Source organism: Saccoglossus kowalevskii, chromosome 3 (assembly GCF_978046115.1).
Source record: "Saccoglossus kowalevskii chromosome 3, keSacKowa6.1, whole genome shotgun sequence".
Lineage (NCBI taxonomy): Eukaryota > Metazoa > Hemichordata > Enteropneusta > Harrimaniidae > Saccoglossus > Saccoglossus kowalevskii.
Window position 1 is genome coordinate 695,211 of NC_140643.1, and position 25,995 is coordinate 721,205.

The window sequence follows — 25,995 nt, forward strand, 5'->3', positions numbered from 1 at the left end:
ATAAATATGAGCAAAGGACCACGTTTATATTATTAATAAGAGCGAAGGACCACGTTTATATTATAAATATGAGCGAAGGACCACGTTTATATTATAAATATGAGCGAAGGACCACGTTTATACTATAAATATTAGCGAAGGACCACGTTTATATTATTAATAAGAGCGAAGGACCACGATTACGTGATAAATATGAGCGAAGGACTAAGTTTATATTATAAATATGAGCGAAGGACCATGTTTTTATTAAAAATATGAGCGAAGGACCACGATTATATTATAAATAAGAGCGAAGGACCACGTTTTTTATTATAAATATAAGCGAAGGACCACGATTACGTGATAAATATGATCAAATTACCACGTTTATATAATAAATAAGAGCGAAGGACCACGTTTATATTATAAATATGAGCGAAGGACCACGTTTATATTATAAATATGAGCGAAGGGCCACGTTTATATTATAAATATGAGCGAAGGACCACGTTTATATTATAAATTTGAGCGAAGGACCACGTTTATATTATAAATATGAGCGAAGGACCATGGATACGTTATAAATATGAGCGAAGGACCACGTTTTTATTATAAATATAAGCGAAGGACCACGATTACGTGATAAATATGAGCAAAGGACCACGTTTATATTATAAATAAGAGCGAAGGACCACGTTTATATTATAAATATGAGCGAAGGACCACGTTTATATTATAAATATGAGCGAAGGACCACGTTTATATTATAAATATGAGCGAAGGACCATGAGTACGTTATAAATATGAGCGAAGGACCACGTTTATATTATAAATATGAGCGCAGAACCACGTTCATAAAACATCACAAGGTCGGCACTCAGCTGGAACTCGCAGGGCAAAAGGAAAAGGGGCCGTCCAAGAAATACCCGGCGACGGGACCTAGAGGCTGATGTCCAGAGGTTGGGCTATACTTGGAGGGAAGTGGAGCGTCTGGCACTGGACCGGCCTGGTTGGAGAAATCTTGTTGATGTCCCAAGAGGGACGATAGGCACTAATAATAATTAATAATCTATCAATTTATACTTAGCCTTACAATTCATTAATTAACATTGCATTTGATACTAGCCGTACGTTTTTCGCTCAGGATTTTAAAATATACATGTCAATTGTTTTTTAATTCATACACAATGTTTTGTATAAGAAAAATACTATTATTATATGATGTTGGCAAATGTTTAGCTCCGGGTATGTGGAAAATATTTGATAATATATCATCTTAACAAGTAATGTAACTTTAATATTAATAAAGTGTTTTAGTTTGGAAATGGGAAAAAATGATTAATAAAATAAAAGACTATTCATACAAAACTTTGGTAATTTTGAATACAAATTATAATATAGTCGTAGCAAATTATATTTCAGATTATTTTTAAATGGAGTTTCTACGTGTATTGGGTATTGTGGTTTATGCGTGGTTTCGATACTACTTTCATCTGTATTTTGTGACAATATGATTATTACTACAATTTCTAATGGAAGCAGGTGTTTTTCCACGCGTGGATGATAGATTGTTGGCTCACATATCTATTGTTTCTACGTCTATATAGGCAATATTGCAACAAAATGTACGAGGTTGAATAAGTTCTCTTTTCGGGTACTACATGTTGATAAATGTGTGATAAAAATATACGACCCACTGTCTAACTGTTCATAACACCCGTCATGGGAAGAGTCCATAAAGTGAGTTTCAAAATGCTCTAAAACTATTATTTAGTTTTGTTTTATTTGTAAGCATTATTTTTGTATAAAATGTGTTATTATTCTTCATCTCTATTCCCACGTCCACTTAAAAAAATGCAAATTATCACGATCCACTAATTCGTTTTTATCTTAGTAAGCAATTTAATTTACCACTGAATGTTTTGGTTTGCGCAAAATACGTATGTGCGAACACAACGAGTAACCCGAAAAGTCAACTAGTGGTCGAAATTTGGTCATTGCTATTGCTTGTAGGTAATAATCAGTCAATAAGCACTAACGGACTAAGATGTCATTTCAAACCTCACTGTTACGCGTAGAGAATACGTGGAACTATCATGATTTATATTTCAGTCAGTTTGACAGTGGTTGTCATGACATATACTGATAAAGGTTAATGACAAGACCAGATGGCGAGCTGGTCGAAATCAACCAAAAACATCTTATGACTCTGCAGTTTTTAAGATACAAGACAGTAGCTGTAATTCTAAACCAATGTTGTTTGCGAGTTTAAAAAAGGTAGTATCTTGGTGGAATGTTAGTGCGAGATTATTACCCCATCAATATTAGTTAGTGTTGACAATGTATAGAAATGTTTTCTCTAGACAGCTTGACGAGTAATTAATTGATTATGATGTGTAAAACTTTCATGTGATTGGTTGTTTGTTGGAAGGCAAGGCCTTGGAGTCTCTTATACTGATTGTAATTGGTTAAGGAGTGACAAGAAATAAAGAGTGATTTAATGCTGTCTCGAGTGAAAACGAGGGACTTGGCAGAGAATCGTTTTGGGAACATGAACGAAGCTTGTGTGTGTCTTTTGTCAGCCTAGCGTGGAAACGACCGAATCCCGGTTACCTAAGTGAAAGGTTTTAACCATCAAAAATACCTATCACACGTGGTGGATAACCCTTGGGCATTGTGTTCAACACAAAAATCATCCTGGGAACACTGTATGATTACAAGACAAAAGACATACATGATGGAAGGAATTCGTGAAGTTTTAACGGAACATCTTGGACAAATGACACAAGCCATTGCTGGAGACCAAAGAATGACACAACAAGCGGTAGAAGGAATTCAAGAAGTGGTGGAAGATCTTCAAAATCGTCCAACGCCTGTCAACATGGGAATCGGGCCAGCTCCGTTTAAAGGTAAACAATCAGAGAACGCAACATCCTGGTTACAGAGATTTAATGCGTACGCAGACTTTAACCAACTGCCGAATGATAGAAAAGCGGCAGGATTCAGAATGTTGAAGACTGGCCCAGCCGAGATGTGGGTAAATGAATTGCCAGCCCAAGTAAGAGATGATTATGAAGCTTTAACGGCGGCCTTTATTGCATATTTTGAAAACGCCGATTTAGACTGGATACTAGAACAAGAACTGTCTGAGCGAAAGCAAGGGGCCGACGAATCCGTAGAAGATTACGCGGCAAATATCAAGTCGCGTTGTGCCCGACTTCGTAAAACACCCGAAGAACAATTACGTTATTTTCGCGCCGGGTTACGGAATGACATCAAGAGTCAGGTGATTGTCCATCAACCTCAAACCATTGATGAAGCGAGACGAAGAGCCAGACTGAGTGAGATAGCTTGTCAGATGCAGGAAGGCGAGAAAAAAAAGAATGGCGCAGATCTATCAGCGATTGAATTCAGCGTGGAAAGGTTAGCACAGAAAACTGAACAATTATTACAACAACATCGACCGCAGTACGTATACAGCCCGCAGCAGTTCCAGGGACCAGAGAGTCAGGTTGGTTCAAACCTAACTTACCAAGGTAGACAATTCAATACAATTCCGGTATGTGGCATTTGTAATAAGCAGGGTCATTCAGCAGCCGGCTGTTACAGCCGTGGAAATTATTTCAGTGGAAATTGTTATAATTGTGGCAAAAGAGGTCATAGAGCAAGGGAGTGTCGAAGGGAAGCACAAAAAGGGAATTCGAAAGATATAATTTGTTATAGTTGTGGGGCGAAAGGCCATATTGCTAAAAATTGTGATAACGAAAAACAAGGGGGTAATTTAAACCCAAAAAGTCTATTTTAGTAAGGGCGGAGAATAGACTGACTAGCCATAAGAAAAGAATGGTAGACAGCCCTCTTTTGTGTTCAGTATCAACCGATATCTATAGAAATAATGTAATTAAAGTAAAATTAGATAATGATTATGTATGGGCATTGGTAGACACGGGAGCTGAGATTTCAGTTATTTCAAGAAGTTTCATACGAAACTTTCCAAACTTGAGAAATCGTAAAATATATCCCCCCCTTCGAAGTTCAGCACGTACTGTGAACGGTCAAATAGTTCCGCTCAGGGGTCGAATCTATGTTAGGGCAGAAATAGAGGGTCAAAAAGTGACTATTCCTTTCCACATTGTCGACTATACAAAAAGTAATGTGATAATTGGAGCAGACTTTCTAGCGGAACATAAAGCAGTTATTGATTTCTCATCCCGAAAGTTTCATTTGAGACCGAAGTCGCCAATATGGACGCAAAATAGTATTACAATTCCTCCCAAGACACAGCAAATTATGACTTGTAAAACTCGATATCATTATCCAAACGGAGTAATTGCAGAAAGTAAGTGCGTGAATAATTTATCTAAGTACGGGTTATTGACTGCAAAAGGCATTTTTGAAATACATAAGAATAAAGTGCCAATTAGAGTAATGAATCCGTTAGACACAGAAATTCAAATTCCTCGAGGTATTAAAGTTGGAATGATACAATGTTTGACCCCGGATACTGGCATAATTAACGTCGGCTCAGAGGGGGAGCACTTAAGTTTGAATGAGTTCAAGTACGATGATCACCCTAGTGAAACAGTAAACCCTTTCAATATTGACATGGCGAGGGCAGATTTAAACTCTGAACAAAAAGAAAGGTTAAGGAAATTCCTAAATATGAATGGAGATATATTTGCCGAAATTGCAGGACACATGGGTCACACAAAATTAATCCAACATAGAATAAGATTAGTAGGCGACCCCGACCCAATTAGTTGTCGGCCATACAGGGTCACTCCTCAAAAAAGATCGGAGATTGAAAAACAAATTAATGATATGTTATCTGAAGATATAATTTCACCTTCTGTTTCGGAATGGAGTTTTCCGGTTGTCTTGGTTACGAAACCTGGGGGTGCTTATCGATTCTGTGTCGACTATAGGAAGTTGAATGCAATCACAAAATTAGAACCATATCCCTTACCCTTAATAGTGGATTGTTTTGACTCCTTGGGAATAGCCAAACCCAAATATTTTTCGACGCTTGACCTAAAAAATGGATATTTCCAATTAGACCTACACCCAGATAGTCGTGAACTCACTACATTTACGACCCATGCTGGGAATTATCAATTTAACCGATGTCCGATGGGGGTCGCTGGGAGTGGACATTCATTTCAACGGCTCATGAATATTGTGCTTAGGGGATTGAATTGGAAGAGTTGTTTAGTTTATCTAGATGATATAATCGTATTTTCCGATACTTTTGAGAAACATTTGGGGGACCTGAATCAAATATTCCAAAGGTTAAGAAAGGCTAACTTAAAACTGAAGTTATCAAAATGTAATTTTGCGTGTAGAGAGGTTAATTATTTAGGTCACGTGATAAGTAAGGACGGTATCAGAGCAGATCCAGAAAAATGTGCAGCCATAAGGGATTTCCCCGTTCCACGTGATGTAAGAAGTTTGAGAGGATTCTTAGGTATTTGTAATTATTATAAAAAGTTAGTGTTCCAATATGCGAAAATAGCCAGGCCTTTGAATACAATGACTAGCAAAAATATTGCGTTTGAATGGACGGAAGAATGTCAACAGGCATTCGAACAGCTGAAAGAAGCGCTAACAAATCCGCCTATATTGGCATACCCCGATTTTGAGAAGCCATTTATATTAAGTTGCGACGCCTCTGGCCAAGCCATCGGTTTTATTTTATCGCAAATACAAGACGGACGTGAGAGAGTTATTGCGTATGGCGGGCGGGCGTTGACCCCGGCAGAGCGTAATTATCCTATAACACAATTAGAGGCTTTGGCCGTAGTGGTAGGAATTAAATACTTCGACCCGTATTTAAGGCACGCAAAGTTCAAGGTAATAACAGATCACTCAAGTTTAAAGTATATATTTGGGTTAGTAAGACCTAAGGGCCGAATCGGAAGGTGGGTCATTGCCCTACAACAGTATGATTTTGAAGTTGTACATAGGCCCGGTAAGGTTCACCAAACGCGGATGCATTGTCTAGACGTACCTATGAGGGGCCCCAAACGATCACAGAATTAGAGGAGGACGATGATTTGATTGGAATAGTATCCTTAGTGACTGATAAAGTCCAACCGGAAATTAATAATGAAGGAACAGTAGACGTATATTGTGAAGAAAATGTAGTCGGTGGAACGCCTGCAGAAACAGGCTGGTGTAATGTTAGCGAAATGCAACGAGCCGACCCAGAGATAAGCCAAATAATAGATTATTTAATAAACGGGACCCTACCGCCTGAACCGCGCAAGGCACGAATATTAGCATATACTAGAGACGAATATGTTATGGAGAATGGAAAATTATATCACCTCTGGTTCCCCAAGGGTAAATTTAGTAAAGAACAGGATTGCGTAAAACAGTTAGTCATTCCGCATAAATTAAGAAATCGCGTTTTAGAACAATTTCACAATGAAGTAACGGCAGGTCATTTTGGGTTTGCAAGAACTTATGCTTCAATCAGGCAGCGTTATTATTGGCCAAAGATGGCTTCTGAAATCCATAGTTGGGTGTCTACGTGTGTAGATTGCGCCACTAGGAAATCTCCTAAACTACGCTCCAAGGCCCCCTTGATACCGTTAAAAATAGAAGCCCCTTGGCATAGGGTCGGAGTTGATTTTATTGGGCCCATGCATAAAACTCGGGCGGGAAATCGGTATATTATTGTGTTTACTGATTATTTTACGAAATGGGCCGAAGCGTTCGCGACGGAAAACATGAATGCTCGAACAACAGCTAGGATTCTATTTGATGAAATTATATGCAGGTACGGAGCACCAAGATGTCTCTTGTCAGACAGGGGTCAAAATTTCTTGTCGGAAGTAATCAAAGCGACCTGCCAAATGTTTGGAATCAGAAAAGCAAACACGACGCCATATAATCCACAATGTAACGCGAATACGGAACGTTTTAATCAAACATTAATTCAAATATTAAGTATGTTTTGCGACTCTAGACAGGAAGATTGGGATGTATTTATACCGGCCGCGTTATTTGCGTATAGAGTAACTAAACAGGAAACGATTCAAGAAACACCGTTTTACTTAACATATGGGAGACGGGCGACGTTGCCAATAGACACAGTGTTATTAGAACCAGAACAAGAGAATAAAGTACCCCGAGATTATGCGGAATTACTGAAGGAAAAATTAAAGGTTGCCCATGAGACTGCTTTAAAATGCATTGAGGCTAATCAAGAAAAAATGAAATATTATTTTGACAGAAGAGCGAAAGAAAGTACGTTCCAAGTTGGGGATATTGTTTATTTGTACACGCCTAAAGCAACATCGGGATTGAGTAAAAAACTAGAACATCGGTGGCACGGCCCATATCGCACGTTCGAAAAAGTATCTCCCGTGAACTTTCGATTGCAACGCGTATGCGATGGGAAAATATTTAAAAATATAGTTCATGTAAACAGACTGAAACGCGGAGCTTTACGCGAAGAACAAAATGAAGGAGATATATTTGAGGAAGCCCCTGAGTTTGAAATCGTGAATGCTGATGAGAGGGGTACGGAAATGCAAAGTGAACCCCCGTCCACTCAAACGGAAATTCCTGGAGAAAATGTTCCTAATTTAGATGATATACCCGAAGGAGAAAATGATTCGGTAGGGCCCAGAGACACAGAGATGAATAGTAAGAATAGCGGATATTTTGGTATCGAAAAGATTATTAAGGGTAGGCTGAGGAACGGTAGAAAAGAGTATCTTATTAAATGGGTGGGGTACCCAAAAGATCAAAATTCTTGGGAATGTTATGAGAATTTAAACGAACAGGCGAGATTATTTTTAGAAGACTATCCGATACCCCTTATGGGATCGACAAGAGCGAATAAAAGAAGGCGGGAAAAGTTGATTAATGGTTTAGAAGTATATTAAAAAGAGATTAGTGTGTGACAAGACGAGTGTTATTTAGGCCCTGGGACGCACATCATTCATTACTAACGACAATACTTAACGAATTCATTCATACGAGACCATTTCTCAAGGAGCGTGGAAAGAATCCATGATAAAGCCTAAGTTTAAATTACATGGAAGTGTTATGTCCGCACTATAGCTACGTACGGGTTTGGTGTTGGGGGTCACACTTTCATGAAGACGCCGGGCGGTGACGCCAGGGACAATTTGATGAGAACATAGGAAACGCTTTAGGTGGGTACTTAATTCTACCATTCGACCACGCAAATTGAGAATTGGCCACGAATTTTTCATTTATCATGTGTCATACCCCTTTCTTTTCATTTCATTACTAATTTATAGTGCGTCTCCCGAGAAATTGATGTCAAGATGAGAATAGCGTTGATATTTATTAGTGTATTACTGGTCGTACGATGGAAACCGTCTGTGCAGATGAGAGATTATGTTCTGCGCCCCAATTATGGAGTATTGTTTGAACGGGTAGCAAACATCGATAACAGCCTAACGTACTGGCATCATACGTTCGCAATACCTTATTTAGATATTCCTATGATGAGTGTGAATGAGTCATTATGTTCGAACGAAACAGTTCACCTCATTCCGAAGTTTTGTGAGGAATACGGGGAAACTTTGAAGTTAGTCGAACAACAGAATAAGTTCTATATGTATCATATTTCGAGAGATGAACGAGCGATTCGTGTGTTATTTCCAAAGATAGAGAAAAGGAAGTTGGGAAATGAACGGCAGAAGAGGGGATTATTAGACTTTGTAGGGAAGGTATCGAAATCTTTATTCGGAACGGCCACGTCGAACGACGTAAATATTTTGAGACGGCATGTAGCGGCATTGGAAAGTTCCACCGAGGTTATGACAGATCAAATTGTTGCGTACGAAGATGATTTAAACTCATATGTTTTCACAACGAATAAAAGAATAGGGAATGCTCTGAATGGGATTAAGGAAAATCATGAGGCCATTTATTCGATCGTATCTGATTTATCGCAATGGAGAAAGCGCTTGAACAGAATGGAACTAAATCAAGAGGCGTTAGAAAAAGAATTAAATTATGAACGGCGATCCACACATTTAATGTTTCGATATGCTATCCAACGCCTACAAGCGTTACAGTTACTTGAAAGGGAGACACAACGTAGGGTGAGTTCGATTGACGTGTTATTACAAGAAAGGTTACCTTTGCAGTTGGTAGGACCGAGAGTGTTAGGGGATGCTTTAAGGGCAGTGCGAAAGAAACTACGAAAGAAATATCCTAATTTTGATATAGCATACACGAATTTGAATTATTATTACCATAATGCGAGAGTGACATTTCGGCGTACAGACAATAATGTGTACATAAAGGTTGGAATTCCCATTACTATAAAAAACGACATATTCGAAGTGTATAAAGTGATAGTCATGCCTATGCCCCTCCCTTATGATTTAGGTGATAAACCTCAGCATTTCGACAATAATACAGCAAAGAACGGGCGCACGAAGGTAACGTCAGTTGCAGAGTATTTTGGGGTTAATGAAGATGAAACTTACTACGTTGAAATGAGTGCAGACCAAATTTCGTCTTGTACTGGTCTGACAGTAAAAGATTGTCCCTCTGTGATTACCATGATAAATATGCGTAAGTCGTCGTGTACGAAGGCCTTGTTCTATGATAATAAAGAGGAAATTCATAACACGTGTAAAATAGATTTAATACTCAACCCAGTATACGACCCTAAGATTCTCGAAATCGGACAGGGGAATATTTTGGTAAATAGCAATGATACTAAATGGTTAATAGCATGCGGGGATAAAAGCCCTGAGCCTATTGAAGGTTGTACAATGTGTATAATTAAATTGCCCTGTGGATGCGCTATAAATTCCGACAATCTCTATATATAGCCATTGTTAACCAGTTGCACAGAAGATGAGGCCCCCACGTTTCTGCATCCGGTAAATTTGCCATTCTTAATACCCTTTTATGACCCAGATGATTTGACAGAAATTACTGGGGAATCGATGTATGAAAACCCGTGGCGAGTACAACTCCCTAACATCACCATTAACAGAGGGAATTTCGAGGAAATTGTACGTTCTGATGCACGTTTGGTGGTAGATTTAAACAGAACGGCAGATTTATTAAGAAAAAAATAAACCAATTTATTATTCAAAAGTAGACAAATTATTTAGCGACATTACGGATGAAACCCCTGCCTTACCGTTTTTGGAAGTCAAAACTATTACTATAATTGAAACCATTCTGGCTATTATAAGCACAGGGTCACTGATTTTGTCAGTATATACAGTTTGTAAGGTGAGAACTTTGAGCATATTGATTGCAACCCTTCCCAGGGCCCGGGCTAAAACGTTATATTTGCCAGTAGACGAGTTAATTACGGACCACCCCTTGCGAGATTTGAAGAGTTCCATGATCCAACTTCGAAATGAAACGTTAATTCTGATTTTAATGTGTTCAGGATTCTTATTAATATTGGCGGTTATTCGATTGTGCAAGTGTTATCGTAATCGCTCTATAATGTATCGTGCACCTAAATTGCCCCGTACTAAGTTAATTTTAGAGATATCCAATGACAAGCTGTATGTCTTGGTAAATGTTATGACCCTGTACGTGTCTCCGAGCCATTTGGCCTTTGCAAAGCGACCCGTGATCGAGAATTTAACAGTTGAACGAGGTATAATTTCGTCCGTGTTGAATATCGAATGGGGTGATTTAAAATACAAATTTCATGGTGTAGAACGTGTAATTCCTTTGCCCAAAGCCGTTAAGATACCAAAGTGGAAAGATAGTAAGTGCATGGCTGTGGAAGGGGTAGGGAATCATTATAGATTATTGGTAGGTCTATCTGAAGTATATACCGAGATTCCCAGGGATATTATTAGTATGCAGTAGATAGGGAACCCAATACTGAATAATTGGGATAGCAAGTGAAGTGCTGGCACCTCTCCTTGATAGAGTAGGATATTCGAAAATATAACCAATGTATTTAACCTCATAATCTTTTTATTTAAATATATATAACTATTGTATTTTAGAATCATAACAGTAGTGTTTAAATTTATAGCTTTTTATTTGAAATTATAATTACCATATGTAATCATTGTATTTACTCATTTGAAACTATGTATTTTGTTATATTAGAGTGTATTTTACTTGCTTAACAATTGTTGATGTATTTGACGTGTGAAATATAAATGTGATGACATCCTTGGTATTGGAACGGTATGTTCGGAGAACATGCAGAATGTAAAACAGGGGGTTGTATCATGATTTATATTTCAGTCAGTTTGACAGTGGTTGTCATGACATATACTGATAAAGGTTAATGACAAGACCAGATGGCGAGCTGGTCGAAATCAACCAAAAACATCTTATGACTCTGCAGTTTTTAAGATACAAGACAGTAGCTGTAATTCTAAACCAATGTTGTTTGCGAGTTTAAAAAAGGTAGTATCTTGGTGGAATGTTAGTGCGAGATTATTACCCCATCAATATTAGTTAGTGTTGACAATGTATAGAAATGTTTTCTCTAGACAGCTTGACGAGTAATTAATTGATTATGATGTGTAAAACTTTCATGTGATTGGTTGTTTGTTGGAAGGCAAGGCCTTGGAGTCTCTTATACTGATTGTAATTGGTTAAGGAGTGACAAGAAATAAAGAGTGATTTAATGCTGTCTCGAGTGAAAACGAGGGACTTGGCAGAGAATCGTTTTGGGAACATGAACGAAGCTTGTGTGTGTCTTTTGTCAGCCTAGCGTGGAAACGACCGAATCCCAGTTACCTAAGTGAAAGGTTTTAACCATCAAAAATACCTATCACAGAACTGTCAGTCTGGTAAAACCAGGCTACAACCAATTGACCGTCCGTGCCTGGCAAACCATTTAGTTGCTTACATCTCAACATAAAGCAATCCGATGTTGTTGTATATTGGGTATGGGATGAACACATGTGGTGACAATGACCATTCCAGTCCAAAATATTCACATTAGCCCAATACACTTTAATATTCACAATATAGAGTACGACTATTATTACATGATATAAGTACCAAGATTGGGGTGTGGTTAATGCCAAGCCAATTATTTTAGCAATTATTTCAAACTATGTTATCACGCAGAAGAAGTCCCTATTTTGTTTTGTTTTGTTTTAATTCCATTATAATGTAGCCTTGACTCCGGTCATTTAGATTGCCCTTCTCAGTGCATCCGAGAAGATCTGCTGAATTGCAACGTTAATACGTAGATGGCACAGAATTCTGTGTCATCACTGATTGGATGTCTCTATGACTTCAGTTCATTCTCATGGATACTCTCATGCGCTAACTGAGTCGTAAATAAGTTCCGCTCACGCCCAGAACGATTTAATAGTCTATTATATAATCAAGTTTAATTATAATGTCAATGCCTAAAGAAAACCAAATGAAATGACTCCAGTTCATTTCCCCTTGACACTTGATATGATATTAATCCGGAATTAAACTACATTTTCTATTTCTTCACGATTTTTATTGGAAATAATTAATGTTATTTGTTTAATAATTGATAGTTTATATTCGCTATTCTTACAAGCAGGGTATAACCGACTGTGGCGTGTTAAAGTTTTGTACTTAATGTTCACCAAGTAACGATGTCGCTTGTTTTTGTTTTTATTTTGATTACCGAAATTTGCAATGATTGGGCATTTTGGCACATTTTTCTAACCATGCAGGCCGGGATGTATTGCCGTTGTTTAGGGGATAGTGGGCTCGCATCACATAAGTGAGATATACGAGTTCCATCCGATCCTTAACCATTCCTTCATGTTGAACATACATCGCTTCAATGCGTAATTACAGCCAGTCCCCGTGAAATTTAATTAAGTCAGGCGTATTCGGTTAAACGGATTTCGAATAGATCAAACTTGTGCACTGTGTCAAATCACTAATAATTGTTGGATTATGTATTACCATATTATAGCACACGGGAAGATTACATACATAAACTAATTATTAATTGTTATTTATTTCAGTATCTCAAGAGCTGCATTTTACAGGAAACTCTTCGCTTTAGTGTAGGTTATCAACAGTTAAAACAGTTAAATAATCAATCCAATCATGTTAAATAATTGTGCAAATACTTACACAGGGATATAAAGTTGGGAAGCATACTGATGTGATTTTGACAAAATCAAATAATGTACATATCAAGTAGAATGCACGTGTGTGATTTATAGTGGTGATATATAAGGGCATTCCATTCTTAATTCTTGATTATGATATGTGAGCTACTGGTATATTATCAACATGTCAAAATGACGATATTAACACATAAATTACTAGTTTGGACCGATCGCATTCATAGTGCATTATTTTATTTATTGTATACAAAATGAACTCAGTTAAGAATGTACCGTATATTAAATTCTGTTGGCATTGCTTATTAGAGTGACTCTAAATATCTGCACTCTGAAATAATGAGTGATATGAAAAAAAGGTTGAGTTAAATATATTATTAATAAATCCATATTTATTTTGTATTGTTGTTAACAGTTTATCAAAGACAAAACGGCTAATTCAACATATTCAAAAATCGTCAATAGTACATACATTTTAACTGTCAAAGGTCAAGGAAACACTATATATTATCATTATTTTATTTCCATTTCTCTAAAGAAATATACCCCATTAACCTGGGGGAACAGGTTACAATGCATATACAAAATAAAGTTACAAGCATCACTTTAATCGCCTCAATAAAATAAAATATTATAACTCATCTATTAGAGAACTCACACTAACAAATTATATCTAATCTGAGAAAAGCTGTGTATACAAATCTTGCAAGAATTTGGATGATTTCATGGTTATCCTGAGAAAATATATATATAAGTTTACTGATAGGCGAAAGGAGCTCAAATTGTGGTTCAATGTAGTTAATTCAATCAAAAATTGGTTTTAGAATATGGTTATATGCTGGACAAACTACCAGAAAATGAGTCTCATCTTCAACAGCATCTGTACATATTTGGCAGGTTCTATTTTCCACTGGAGTTCCATAATATCTACCGATCTCACTGTGTAACTTATGATTAGAGCACTGAAAGTTAGTTAAGCTTGTGTGTACAAGGGAACACGAACGATACCCAAATAATTCTCATAAAAAATATTTGTTTTAAAATGGCGAAACGTTCGTAACTTATTTCTACTGTTTGGGGATTTACGAACATTGTCAAATAAAGCATTTTCCAACTTTTGAAATAACAATCACTCCCTTTCTTTCCAATTAACAACGTTATTTCATCTTATCAATAAACCTATTCTCCCAAATAGTATGCATATTTTGTTTAATTAATAATTTCTTAATAGCTAAAGCAAAAGATGGCTTTCCTACTAGTGCCATTTTTTCGGACTCTCTATAGGCTTTGTAAACGAGTGGATTAGATGACATTTCTAGATTACGTTTTCAAAATTTAATACGGATTATATTTCTGTGGAGATTGTACGAGTTCCCCCATAACTGCATTGCTGGTTGTATTTTGCCCCACACCTAATATATATTTACACCACTTTAACTGAACATCTTCAATTGGTTTACATTACCGATTTCCTATAACTGCCGCTCCATAGTTTAAAATTCGTTTAATTTTAGAGTTAAATATTTTTTTAAGTAATTTTGGAGAAATCTCGTTACCAATTCCTTTCCTGACCACGTACGCCGCCTTCGAAGTTTTTCGGGCCAAAATTACACATGCCAACTTAAATGAACCATTTTCGGCAAAGACAACACCTAGATATGTATAATTTACAACAATATCAATTTGATTTCCAAATAGTTTCAAATCCAAGTTATCGTCATCACAGTCAAGAATATACTATTGAAGATAATAATTTCAGTTTTAGTGATGTTTACAAACATTTTCCACGTTTAACAATACAATTGAAATCTGGCAAGTAGCAACTGTAAACCCGAAGCACTATCAGATACAATAACGGTGTCGTCGGCATACATAAGACATGTTAGTGGATAATCATCCAATTCAACCACATTAAATGGTGCTTTATTCAAAGCCTTTTCTAAATCGTTTAGAAAAAATGCAAATTGGGCTTATTATGCCCTTTGTTGTACCCCAATTTCAGATGTATACGTTTTTGTATAACCATGCGGTAATTTTACATAATATTTAACCACACTGTACACACTCTTTAAAAAATTGACTATTTTACAACCAAAGCTTACTCTAACAAGCTTTAAAAATAAACTAGCTCGGTCAACAAACGCATTTTATAGTCTACAAAACGAACGTAAAATCTCTTTCTAGCGACTCTATATTTCTCAATTAGCGTTGACAGGGTAAAATATTATCCTCAGTGCCCGGACGCCTGCCTGATTATCACTGAGAATATTATTTGTATCAAGCGATTTGACTATTCTTTAGTTAATAATAATTGTAAAAAACTTACCAAAACAACTCAATAGGGAAATGTCACGGTAATTAGCGGGGTTGTGTATGCTACCTTTCTTAAAAATTGGACAAATCAGTAATCAAATCTTGATTACTATTTTGAATTACTCATTTCTAAAGCCATCAAATTTTTTTTCATTTTTAATTTCTTTATTGCAGCTATCACTTCCTCCGTACTAATCTCCATATCAAGTTGTACAGTATCAATATAATCTTGTCGTGTATTATCATGAGTCGGAATTTCAGAGCCCACTGTCTCGGAAACTGGTGCTTTACTCAAAGGCTCAAAACAATTAAATTAATCTGTGTTCGAAATATATGTATGTATATAAAAATCAAATCCCAAATTATTCTTCCTTGTCATCGCTTCAAATAACGTGATACTGTTGTATTTTCATTTTTGCTGGAAGTTTCCCGATGGATGTACTTTATAAAGAAGCAGTATCTGTACCATCGTCCGCCTGCACGGTGTTGCTCCGTTCGAACATTCCTCCCTCCACAACACCGTGCGGTAATTCTATTCATAACCGTGTATGTCACGTGGTTGCGCGATAGAAAGTTTACCGACCAATAGAAAGCTTTGTTACAATGACTACCAAAAAGCGTTTGGGGCTTTGCATTTCTGATGTCTTCATCTTCGGCTTCATTTCTGCCAATATATGTTGCAGTGACACCATGAGCTTTGAGGTATAACACCTACTCTTCTATAATACTCAACAGGCTGGTAAAGCATAATAACATAATGATTTACCATTTCCAGTGCGACTAAAAACGAACACATCAGACTCGGAACTAGTACCCTGAACGGCTTTTGTCCGAATAGTGTATTGCCTCGACATCCAAGCCAATACAGCTTCCACTGTGCGAGCATTTTCACTATCTGGCAACCATCATGGTGAAAACAAGGGCCAACAACTTTCAGAAAACGGTACTTTGGGATGGTTGTTGACACCCCCTGAACCGTGTAACAAGATTACCCTGCACATGCAACATATTTAAATTTGGTTGTTTAGGATTTCTTTAAAGTTAAGTTTGTGCTGTTTTTTCGATTTTAGCTATTTTCAACGGCTTTTCGACCGGCGTTCCACAGCAGCTCGCGCAGAGCCCATATAGGAATACATGGCAGAGTGGTGCGCGTCTTTAATAGCGTCTTGTGACTTAGCTCTGCCCCGACAATGTTGATAGCTTGGTCAAGCGCGTTGATGAAAGAAGCAATATGATTGGCTGTTGGTAAACTGATTCTAAACTGTGAGGGCATTGTCACATACACATATTCCTAATGAAATACTTCAAGGTGATAGTGGAGTGCTTCGCCGGAACATTCACCTTGAAAATTCAAGATGTATCTGTACTGGTTTCAACTCTTTAAAATATTACAATACAAGAAGCTGAGTGTACTCTAACTAAGCGTGTTTTATAATAATATGTATTAGAAACGCCACGAGCAAGTGTGCTAGACAAAACTACAATCTGATTAAAATCTGATGTAGTGTACGGGCTTTAAATATTTTGGCTATAAACTAATTTTAATTTTATTTTTTATTATATTTGTTATTGATGCCCTTTTATTTTATTATTTTACTTTGATTTTGAGATTTTTTTTTAAATTCCGCCCTACCTACATCTGATCCGACGCCTATGTAACGAGATTTCAACGAGACCCACTATCGACGATTTTAGTAAACGAATCACATACCTCCTTCTATAGCGCACATGATGACGTCACCGGGTGGCAAACACACTCAAATAAAATGGCGGATTATACCGACGTTAGCGACCGTGAATAACACGGCTTTTCTGTAAGTTTATCATTGTCAAATGCAACGAAAGTCATTTTTATGTTAATATTGTGACTCGAATGGTTTTAGATCGTTATTCCGCATAGTTATTCTGGGAGTGTTGATTTTGTTTCCACCGGTTCGACCGAACACCAGTGTCTTTTTCCAGTCGCCTGCCCTGGAGACGGGTGATGTTTTGTTGACGATTGGGCCAAAATCGTCTACGGTAAATATTCATCAAATTGTATCAACATTTTGTACATTCTACAATAACTCTTTATTAAAGTAATTGAGCTGATTTGGACTGGAATAAAATATTTTTTATTTGGAACACATCGCAATTGATCAGGAAATATTTGTTTGCTCCAATTTTCTGCGTCGATGCCGTGGGCCGGTGACCGTTATACAATTTAAAATCAGTTTGCATTGTTTACTATAACTGTTTACAGTGTTCTAATCATTACGATTTACTTATTTTTTTGCTTCCATTCTAGATAATTATGCTCAGTGATGTAAAATTGAAGCGATGACTGAATGAACGAACCTTGGCTGGCGAAGATGTATCTGGAAGTGTACACATTTGTTGGAAGTGAAAAAAATATTCAATGTAATGACAAAAATTGTAAAATGCTGTGGAATTTCTTTTGCAAATAAAAATATACTAGCAATTTTCTATAATGATTTATTCAAGTGGGCAAAATATAATGTACAGAAAGATTGCCCGTATACACTGAAAAGTAAGCAACCGACAGCCTGTATAAAAGGGGGGCTGTGATTGGCTGATACTTACGCGAGATTTGAACGGGACTTACATAGGCGTCGGATCAGATGTAGGTAGGGCGGAATTAAAAAAAATCACAAAATCAAAGTAAAATAATGAGATAAAAGGGCATTAATAACAAAAGTAATAAAATTAAAATAAGTTTATAGCCAAAATAATTAAAGCCCGTACACTACATCAGATTTTAATCAAATTGGCCAAAACTACGGCTGTATTATTGTAAACACAAACAGTCAATATACATCAGTGTATTTTGTATATGTGGTTTAAAGGAAATGCCAGTACATTTATTAATCTTGTTACGCGTTTAGTGTTATGTACTCGTCAGTGCCTTGGTCATTCGAATAGAATCACGTGACAGTTTAGCATAGAAAAAAATAAATGATTACTTTGTTAATTGTTGTATAATAATTTATCTTTTTTAGCTCCGCTTACGACTTTGTCGATCGGAGCTTATCATATAAGTGATTGTTCGTCATCGTTCGTGTCAACTTTTTTATTTTCAACTTATTCTTGAAAACTACAATTCTTATTGCTTTGATTCTTGGTGTCGTGTACATAGATTTTTTCATTTCGTGTTGACATCCTTAATTCTCCAATTTTGATGAATATTTTTGTCATTTTTGGTAAAAGTGATATTTTTGACTTGTTGAAAACCGCAGGTCTGATTGCTTTGATATTATATATATATAGGTACTATATGTATACCTCTCTCAGATTAATTCATTTCGTGACGATATCTTTAATTCTCAAATTTTGATGAATATTTTTGGTAAAAAGTGATATTTTTTAATTCTTGTTGTAAACCAAAATCTGATTACTTTGATATTATACATATTGTTCATTTTCTAATAAAAATATTCAGTTTTTTAATTGAAATGTGCATTGCTAACATCGGAGCGGAGCCGACAATACGTGATATTGAATAGCATACATTAAAGTGATTGTTAAACGTGGTCCTTCGCTCTTATTTATAATATAAACGTGGTCCTCGCTCATATTTATAATATAAACGTGGTCCTTCGCTCATATTTATAATATAAACGTGGTCCTTTGCTCATATTTATAATATAAACGTGGTCCTTCGCTCATATTGATAATATAAACGCGGTCCTTCGCTCTTATTTATAATATAAACGTGGTCCTTTGCTCATATTTATCATGTAATCGTGGTCCTTCGCTCATATTTATAATACAAACGTGGGCCGTCGCTCATATTTATTATATGAACGTGGTCCTTCGCTCATATTTATAACGTACTCATGGTCCTTCTCACATATTTATTATATGAACGCGGTCCTTCGCTCATATTTGTCACGTAATCATGGTCCTTCGCTCATATTTATAATATAAACGTGGTCCTTCGCTCATATTTATAATATAAACGTGGTCCTTCGCTCATATTTATAAGATGAACGTGGTCATTCGCTCATATTTATAATATAAACGTGGTCCTTCGCTAATATTTATCACGTAATCATGGTCCTTCGCTCATATTTGTCACGTAATCATGGTCCTTCGCTCATATTTATAATATAAACGTGGGCCTTCACTCAAATTTATAATATAAACGTAGTCCTTCGCTCATATTTATCACGTAATCGTGGTCCTTCGCTCTTATTTATAATATAAACGTGGTCCTTCGCTCATATTTATAACGTACTCATGGTCCTTCGCTCATATTTATAATATAAACGTGGTCCTTCGCTCATATTTATAATATAAACGTGGTCCTTCGCTCATATGTATAATACAAACATGGTCCTTCGCTCATATTTATAATATAAAGTTTAACGTGGTCCTTCGCTCATATTTATCACGTAATCGTGGTCCTTCGCTCATATTTATAATACAAACGTGGCCCGTCGCTCATATTTATAATATAAACATGGTCCTTCGTTCATATTTATAACGTACTCATGGTCCTTCGCTCATATTTATCACTACTCATGGTCCTTCGCTAATATTTATCACGTAATCATGGTCCTTCGCTCATATTTACAATAAAAACGAGGTCCTTCTCTCATATTTATAATATGATTGTGGTCCTTCGCTTTTATATTTTTCATGTAATGTATTTATCAACGTATTTTTGTAAATTTAATCGCTATTGCATAATTTGTGAACAAATGCAACGTATAACAACCTAATTTGTATCAGGTTTTATAGTCATTACACCCGTTTAAGTCCTTCGGTCTTTCGGTTAGGTCCTTCGGTCCTTCGCGGTCCTTTGTTTTAGTGAGTACCACTGAACATCGGTACTGCTGATCATGTGAACACCCAGTGCTAGTAATTTTGAGAGTACTGAGAACTTAGAATATGACCGTGGTAAACTCTATGGCAGCCATCGAACAGTTGCGTGCTTATGGTTGAGTATGCGTCTCAGCAGCGTCAGATGAAAGAACTTCATCGAGTCTGGCATAAGACATTGTTAATTTATAGTTGCATGTGATCGATAATGTGAAATATCTCCGTCCTCTCCGTACTCTGTTTCCTTCTGATTGACCAAGCACTAACTCGGGCATGTAAAGTTGCCAAGACTGACATTCCTGAATTTCATCAGCCACAAATTCATGCAAGAAACGACAATCACATATCGTTTTCGGCTACAGAAACAACGGGCTGAAAATAATTGTTTAAAATCTATGCTTGAAATTGTGTCGTCCCGATGACAATCACCAGAAACTGAATGAATAATCAACGGCAAATATAGAAAGTCTTATGATAATCATTGAAACTTGTGTGACACAGGTAAGGGTAGATTGTTAAAGAATATGATGGCTGAAACCTAACGATATTGTAGTATTTGCAAGTAGTGATGGTTACAAATTAGGGACACACAAAAGGTCTAATCGTGATTGGGTAAAGATATTTCTTCATTGAATAATAATAATAATAATAATAATAATAATAATAATAATAATAATAATAATAATAACTTTATTGAAATCGTATCCACAATGGGGTGTTGATAAATACAATAAAGGTAATATATATAAAAAATAATGACAAAACAAAATTACAAATATAACTAAAACTAATAAAATACATAACAGTTAGAAAAAAAGAAGATAATTTATAAAACACATGCATAGTAAAAAAGAAAATAGTGTTTCTTTGTTATGAGGCAGCTGGTAATCCTTTTTTTAAACTGTCTTCCCTCATAATAAAGCACTGGTAAATAAATTTACTTAACTCTCTTAAATATTTGTTTATCTTTTAGTTTTAGTATGTTTATAAAATTTTCTGTTGAGATATAGATAAAATTACAATAAAGAATAAAATTATAATAAAATAAGTACTTTGCATAGATGGTAATATTACAATAAAATATATATATTAATACCCTATACCCAATCAATCAATACCAGACAATCAATGGACAATACTAACAACAAATATTGAAAATACTTATGTAATCTTTGTCTAACTACAGACATGGTAATTGCAAATGGAAGAGTAATAGGAGCTTTGTCAGGGAAGGTAACATGTTATCAATATAATGGTGTCAGTCAAGTAGACTACTGTATTCTGCAAAAATCATTTCTACAACAGGTGAAATATTTCAGAGTTAATGAGCTAAATCGTATCCCGGCCCATTGTGCATTATCTATGGCTATTATTACACATAATATTGATAACACAACCCTGATCCTCCATTAAATCCTTACAAAAAATACATTTGGGATAATTTATCTAAACCTAATTTCTTCTTGCAATTAAATTCAACTGAATCACTGAACAAAATAACCAGTTTTCTGGAAACTAGATTTGATTCCAATGAAAGTACTGACTCTGCATTTAATGACATCATTCATTGTGCAGCTGATACTTTGAAATTTGTTGAAATTAAAACCAAGAATAAAAATGACACAAGAAAAACGAAAAATAAACTAAAATGATTTGATAGTGACCTCGAAAAAGCAAGGAAAATACTCAAAGATATCTCAAGTAAAGTTAATAAATTTCCTTTTGACCGAAACCTAAGAACTGCGAGAATGAGACTGAATAAGCAATACAAAAAACTTATTAAACTGAAGAAGAACAAGTTCAAAGAAAAAATCTTACAAAATTTACTAAATTTGGAAAATCACAATCCTACAAGTTTTTGGAAAATTATTAAACACATTCAGGATTTTAATAATCCTACAAATCATCAACAAACCCCTTCAATTTCATCTACAGAATGGACAAATTATTTTTCATCTCTTTAAATTATAGATACTGCAAATAATTCTGTAATTGATTCTGAGGTCAAATCCGTACTAAAAGAATACCAAGTTAATCAAACCATTAACCCTGATCTCGATAAAGAAATTAGCGTTCAAGATATTAATTGGGCTATTAAAAACAAAAACAGATAAATCACCTGGCCCAGACTCAATCATTAATGAAATGTTTAAATGTTCAACCCCACAACTGCAATTATGCATAACGAAATTGTTCAATCAAATATTATCAAATGGGAATTTCCCATCCCACTGTTAGATAACTGCGCGCGACATACTTCGGGGCGCAGAAATCACGAGAAGATCTCGGGATAACCTGAATCGAACATGATAAATTTTTAAATTAACTTGAATAAATCTCTGAAAATTAAATGACAGACTCTCAACAATAAACACATGTCAATCACATTGAACGTCAGATAAGAATTGTGAGTTTCAATCTTAGCTAAAACAGCAAATAACACGGTATATCAACTTGAAAAACAATACTGTATATCATGAACACATTGCAGATTTTTCTTTACTACACGAAACAAATGATTCTGATTAAAAACTTGAAATAAAGTTACAGTGCAATACAAAGTTCAAAATTCTACAAAGTTATACAACACCATCACGGCACATTTGCCGTATACTTTCGCTCGCTTTGAGCGCTGAAGCCCTCGGTTCGGGCCGACTAAAAAAGTTGTGGATTTGACTAGAAATGTTAATTTTAATCGAATGTTAACAGATCCCGACAACAGAATATTACATGCCACTATTTTTGTACCAATCCTATATCGAATAATAACAGGTCCCGACAACAGAATAATACATGCCACTATTTTTGTACCAATCCTATATATCGAATAATAACAGATCCCGACAACAGAATAATACATGCTACTATTTTGGTACCATTCACAAATCGAACATTAACATATCCCGAAAACAGAATAATACATGCTACTATTTTTGTACCAATCCCATATCGAATGTTAACCGATCCCGACAACAGAATAATACATGCCACTATTTTTGTACCTATTCCATATCGAATATTAACAGATCCCGACAACAGAATAATACATGCTACTATTTTTGTACCAATCCCATATCGAATATTAACAGATCCCGACAAGAGAATAATACATGCTTCTATTTTGGAACCAATCCCACATCGAATAATAGCTGATCCCGACAACAGAATATTACATGCTACTATTTTGGAACCAATCCCACATCGAATAATAGCTGATCCCGACAACAGAATATTACATGCCACTATTTTTGTACCAATCCCATATCGAATGTTAACAGATCCCGACAACAGAATATTACATGCCACTATTTTTGTACCAATCCTATATATCGAATAATAACAGATCCCGACAACAGAATAATACATGGTACAATTTTTGTACCAATTCTACATATCGAATAATAACAGATCCCGACAACAGAATATTACATGCCACTATTTTTGTACCAATCCTATATATCGAATAATAACAGATCCCGACAACAGAATAATACATGCCACTATTTTTGAACCAATCCTATATATCGAAGAATAACAGATCCCAACAACAGAATAATACATGCCACTATTTTGTACCAATCCTATATATCGAAGAATAACAGATCCCAACAACAGAATAATACATGCCACTATTTTTGAACCAATCCTATATCGAATAATAACAGATCCCGACAATAGAATAATACATGCTACTATTTTTGTACCAATCCTACATCGAATAATAACATATCCCGACAACAGAATATTACATTCCACTATTTTTGTACCAATCCTACATATCGAATAATAACAGATCCCGACAACAGAATAATACATGGTGCTATTTTTGTACCAATCCTATATATCGAATGTTAACTGATCCCGAGCACAGAATAATAATACATGCTACTATTTTATTACCAATCCTATCTATCGAATGTTAACAGATCCCGACAACAGAATATTACATGCCACTATTTTTGTACCAATCCTATATATCGAATAAACCAGATCCCGACAACAGAATAATACATGCTACTATTTTGGTACCATTCCCAAATCGAACATTAACAGATCCCGACAACAGAATAATACATGCTACTATTTTGGTACCATTCCCAAATCGAACACTAACAGATCCCAACAACAGAATAAAACATGCCACTATTTTTGAACCAATCCTATATCGAATAATAACAGATCCCGACAACAGAATAATACATGGTGCTATTTTTGTACCACTCCTATATATCGAATGTTAACAGATCCCGACAACAGAATAATACATGCCACTATTTTTGTACCAATCCCATATCGAATGTTAACAGATCCCAACAACAGAATATTACATGCCACTATTTTTGTACCAATCCTATATATCGAATAAAAACAGATCCCGACAACAGAATAATACATGCCACTATTTTTGTACCAATCCTATATCGAATAATAAAAGATCCCGACAACAGAATAATACATGCTACTATTTTTGTACCAATCCCATATCGAATATTAACAGATCCCGACAAGAGAATAATACATGCTTCTATTTTGGAACCAATCCCACATCGAATAATAGCTGATCCCGACAACAGAATATTACATGCTACTATTTTGGAACCAATCCCACATCGAATAATAGCTGATCCCGACAACAGAATATTACATGCCACTATTTTTGTACCAATCCCATATCGAATGTTAACAGATCCCGACAACAGAATATTACATGCCACTATTTTTGTACCAATCCTATATATCGAATAATAACAGATCCCGACAACAGAATAATACATGGTACAATTTTTGTACCAATTCTACATATCGAATAATAACAGATCCCGACAACAGAATAATACATGGTGCTATTTTTGTACCAATCCTATATATCGAATGTTGACAGATCCCGACAACAGAATATTACATGCCACTATTTGTGTACCAATCCTATATATCGAATAATAACAGATCCCGACAACAGAATAATACATGCTACTATTTTGGTACCATTCCCAAATCGAACATTAACAGATCCTGAAAACAGAATAATACATGCTACTATTTTTGTACCAATCCCATATCTAATGTTAACCGATCCCGAAAACAGAATAATACATGCCACTATTTTTGTACCAATCCCATATCAAATGTTAACAGATCCCGACAACAGAATATTACATGCCACTATTTTTGTACCAATCCTATATATCGAATCATAACAGATCCCAACAACAGAATAATACATGCTACTATTTTTGAACCAATCCTATATCGAATAATAACAGATCCCGACAACAGAATATTACATGCCACTATTTTTGTACCAATCCTATATATAGAATAATAACAGATCCCGACAACAGAATAATACATGCTACAATTTTTGTACCAATCCTACATCGATTAACAACAGATCCCGACAACAGAATATTACATGCCACTATTTTTGTACCAATCCGATATATCGAATAATAACAGATCCCGACAACAGTATAATACATGCTACTATTTTTGTACCATTCCCAAATCGAACAGTAACAGGTCCCAACAACAGAATAATACATGCCACTATTTTTGAACCAATCCTATATCGAATAATAACAGATCCCGACAACAGAATAATACATGGTGCTATTTTTGTACCAATCCTATATATCGAATAATAACAGATCCTGACAACAGAATAATACATGCCACTATTTTGTACCAATCCTATATATCGAAGAATAACAGATCCCAACAACAGAATAATACATGCCACTATTTTTGAACCAATCCTATATCGAATAATAACAGATCCCGACAATAGAATAATACATGCTACTATTTTTGTACCAAT

The 25,995-nt window shown here is 35.6% G+C and overlaps 1 protein-coding gene across 1 annotated transcript; it reads left to right on the top strand.

Moving 5' to 3' along the window:
- The first annotated feature begins 2,716 nt into the window (after window positions 1-2,716).
- LOC144360547 (uncharacterized) lies at window positions 2,717-9,809 on the top strand. Its single transcript, XM_085496632.1, has 2 exons — window positions 2,717-3,490; window positions 8,256-9,809. The coding sequence occupies exons 1-2, from the start codon at window positions 2,717-2,719 to the stop codon at window positions 9,807-9,809; spliced, it is 2,328 nt and encodes a 775-aa protein (XP_085352758.1).
- The last annotated feature ends 16,186 nt before the right edge of the window (window positions 9,810-25,995 follow it).

What these genes read in the sequence shown, in the direction of transcription:
- LOC144360547 (XM_085496632.1), top strand. Translation starts at nt 2,717, where the DNA reads ATGGAAGGAATTCGTGAAGTTTTAACGGAACATCTTGGACAAATGACA. An exon ending in TCCAGGGACCAGAGAGTCAG is followed by an intron (nt 3,491 to 8,255) that starts GTTGGTTCAAAC and finishes ACTAATTTATAG; the next exon opens with TGCGTCTCCCGAGAAATTGA.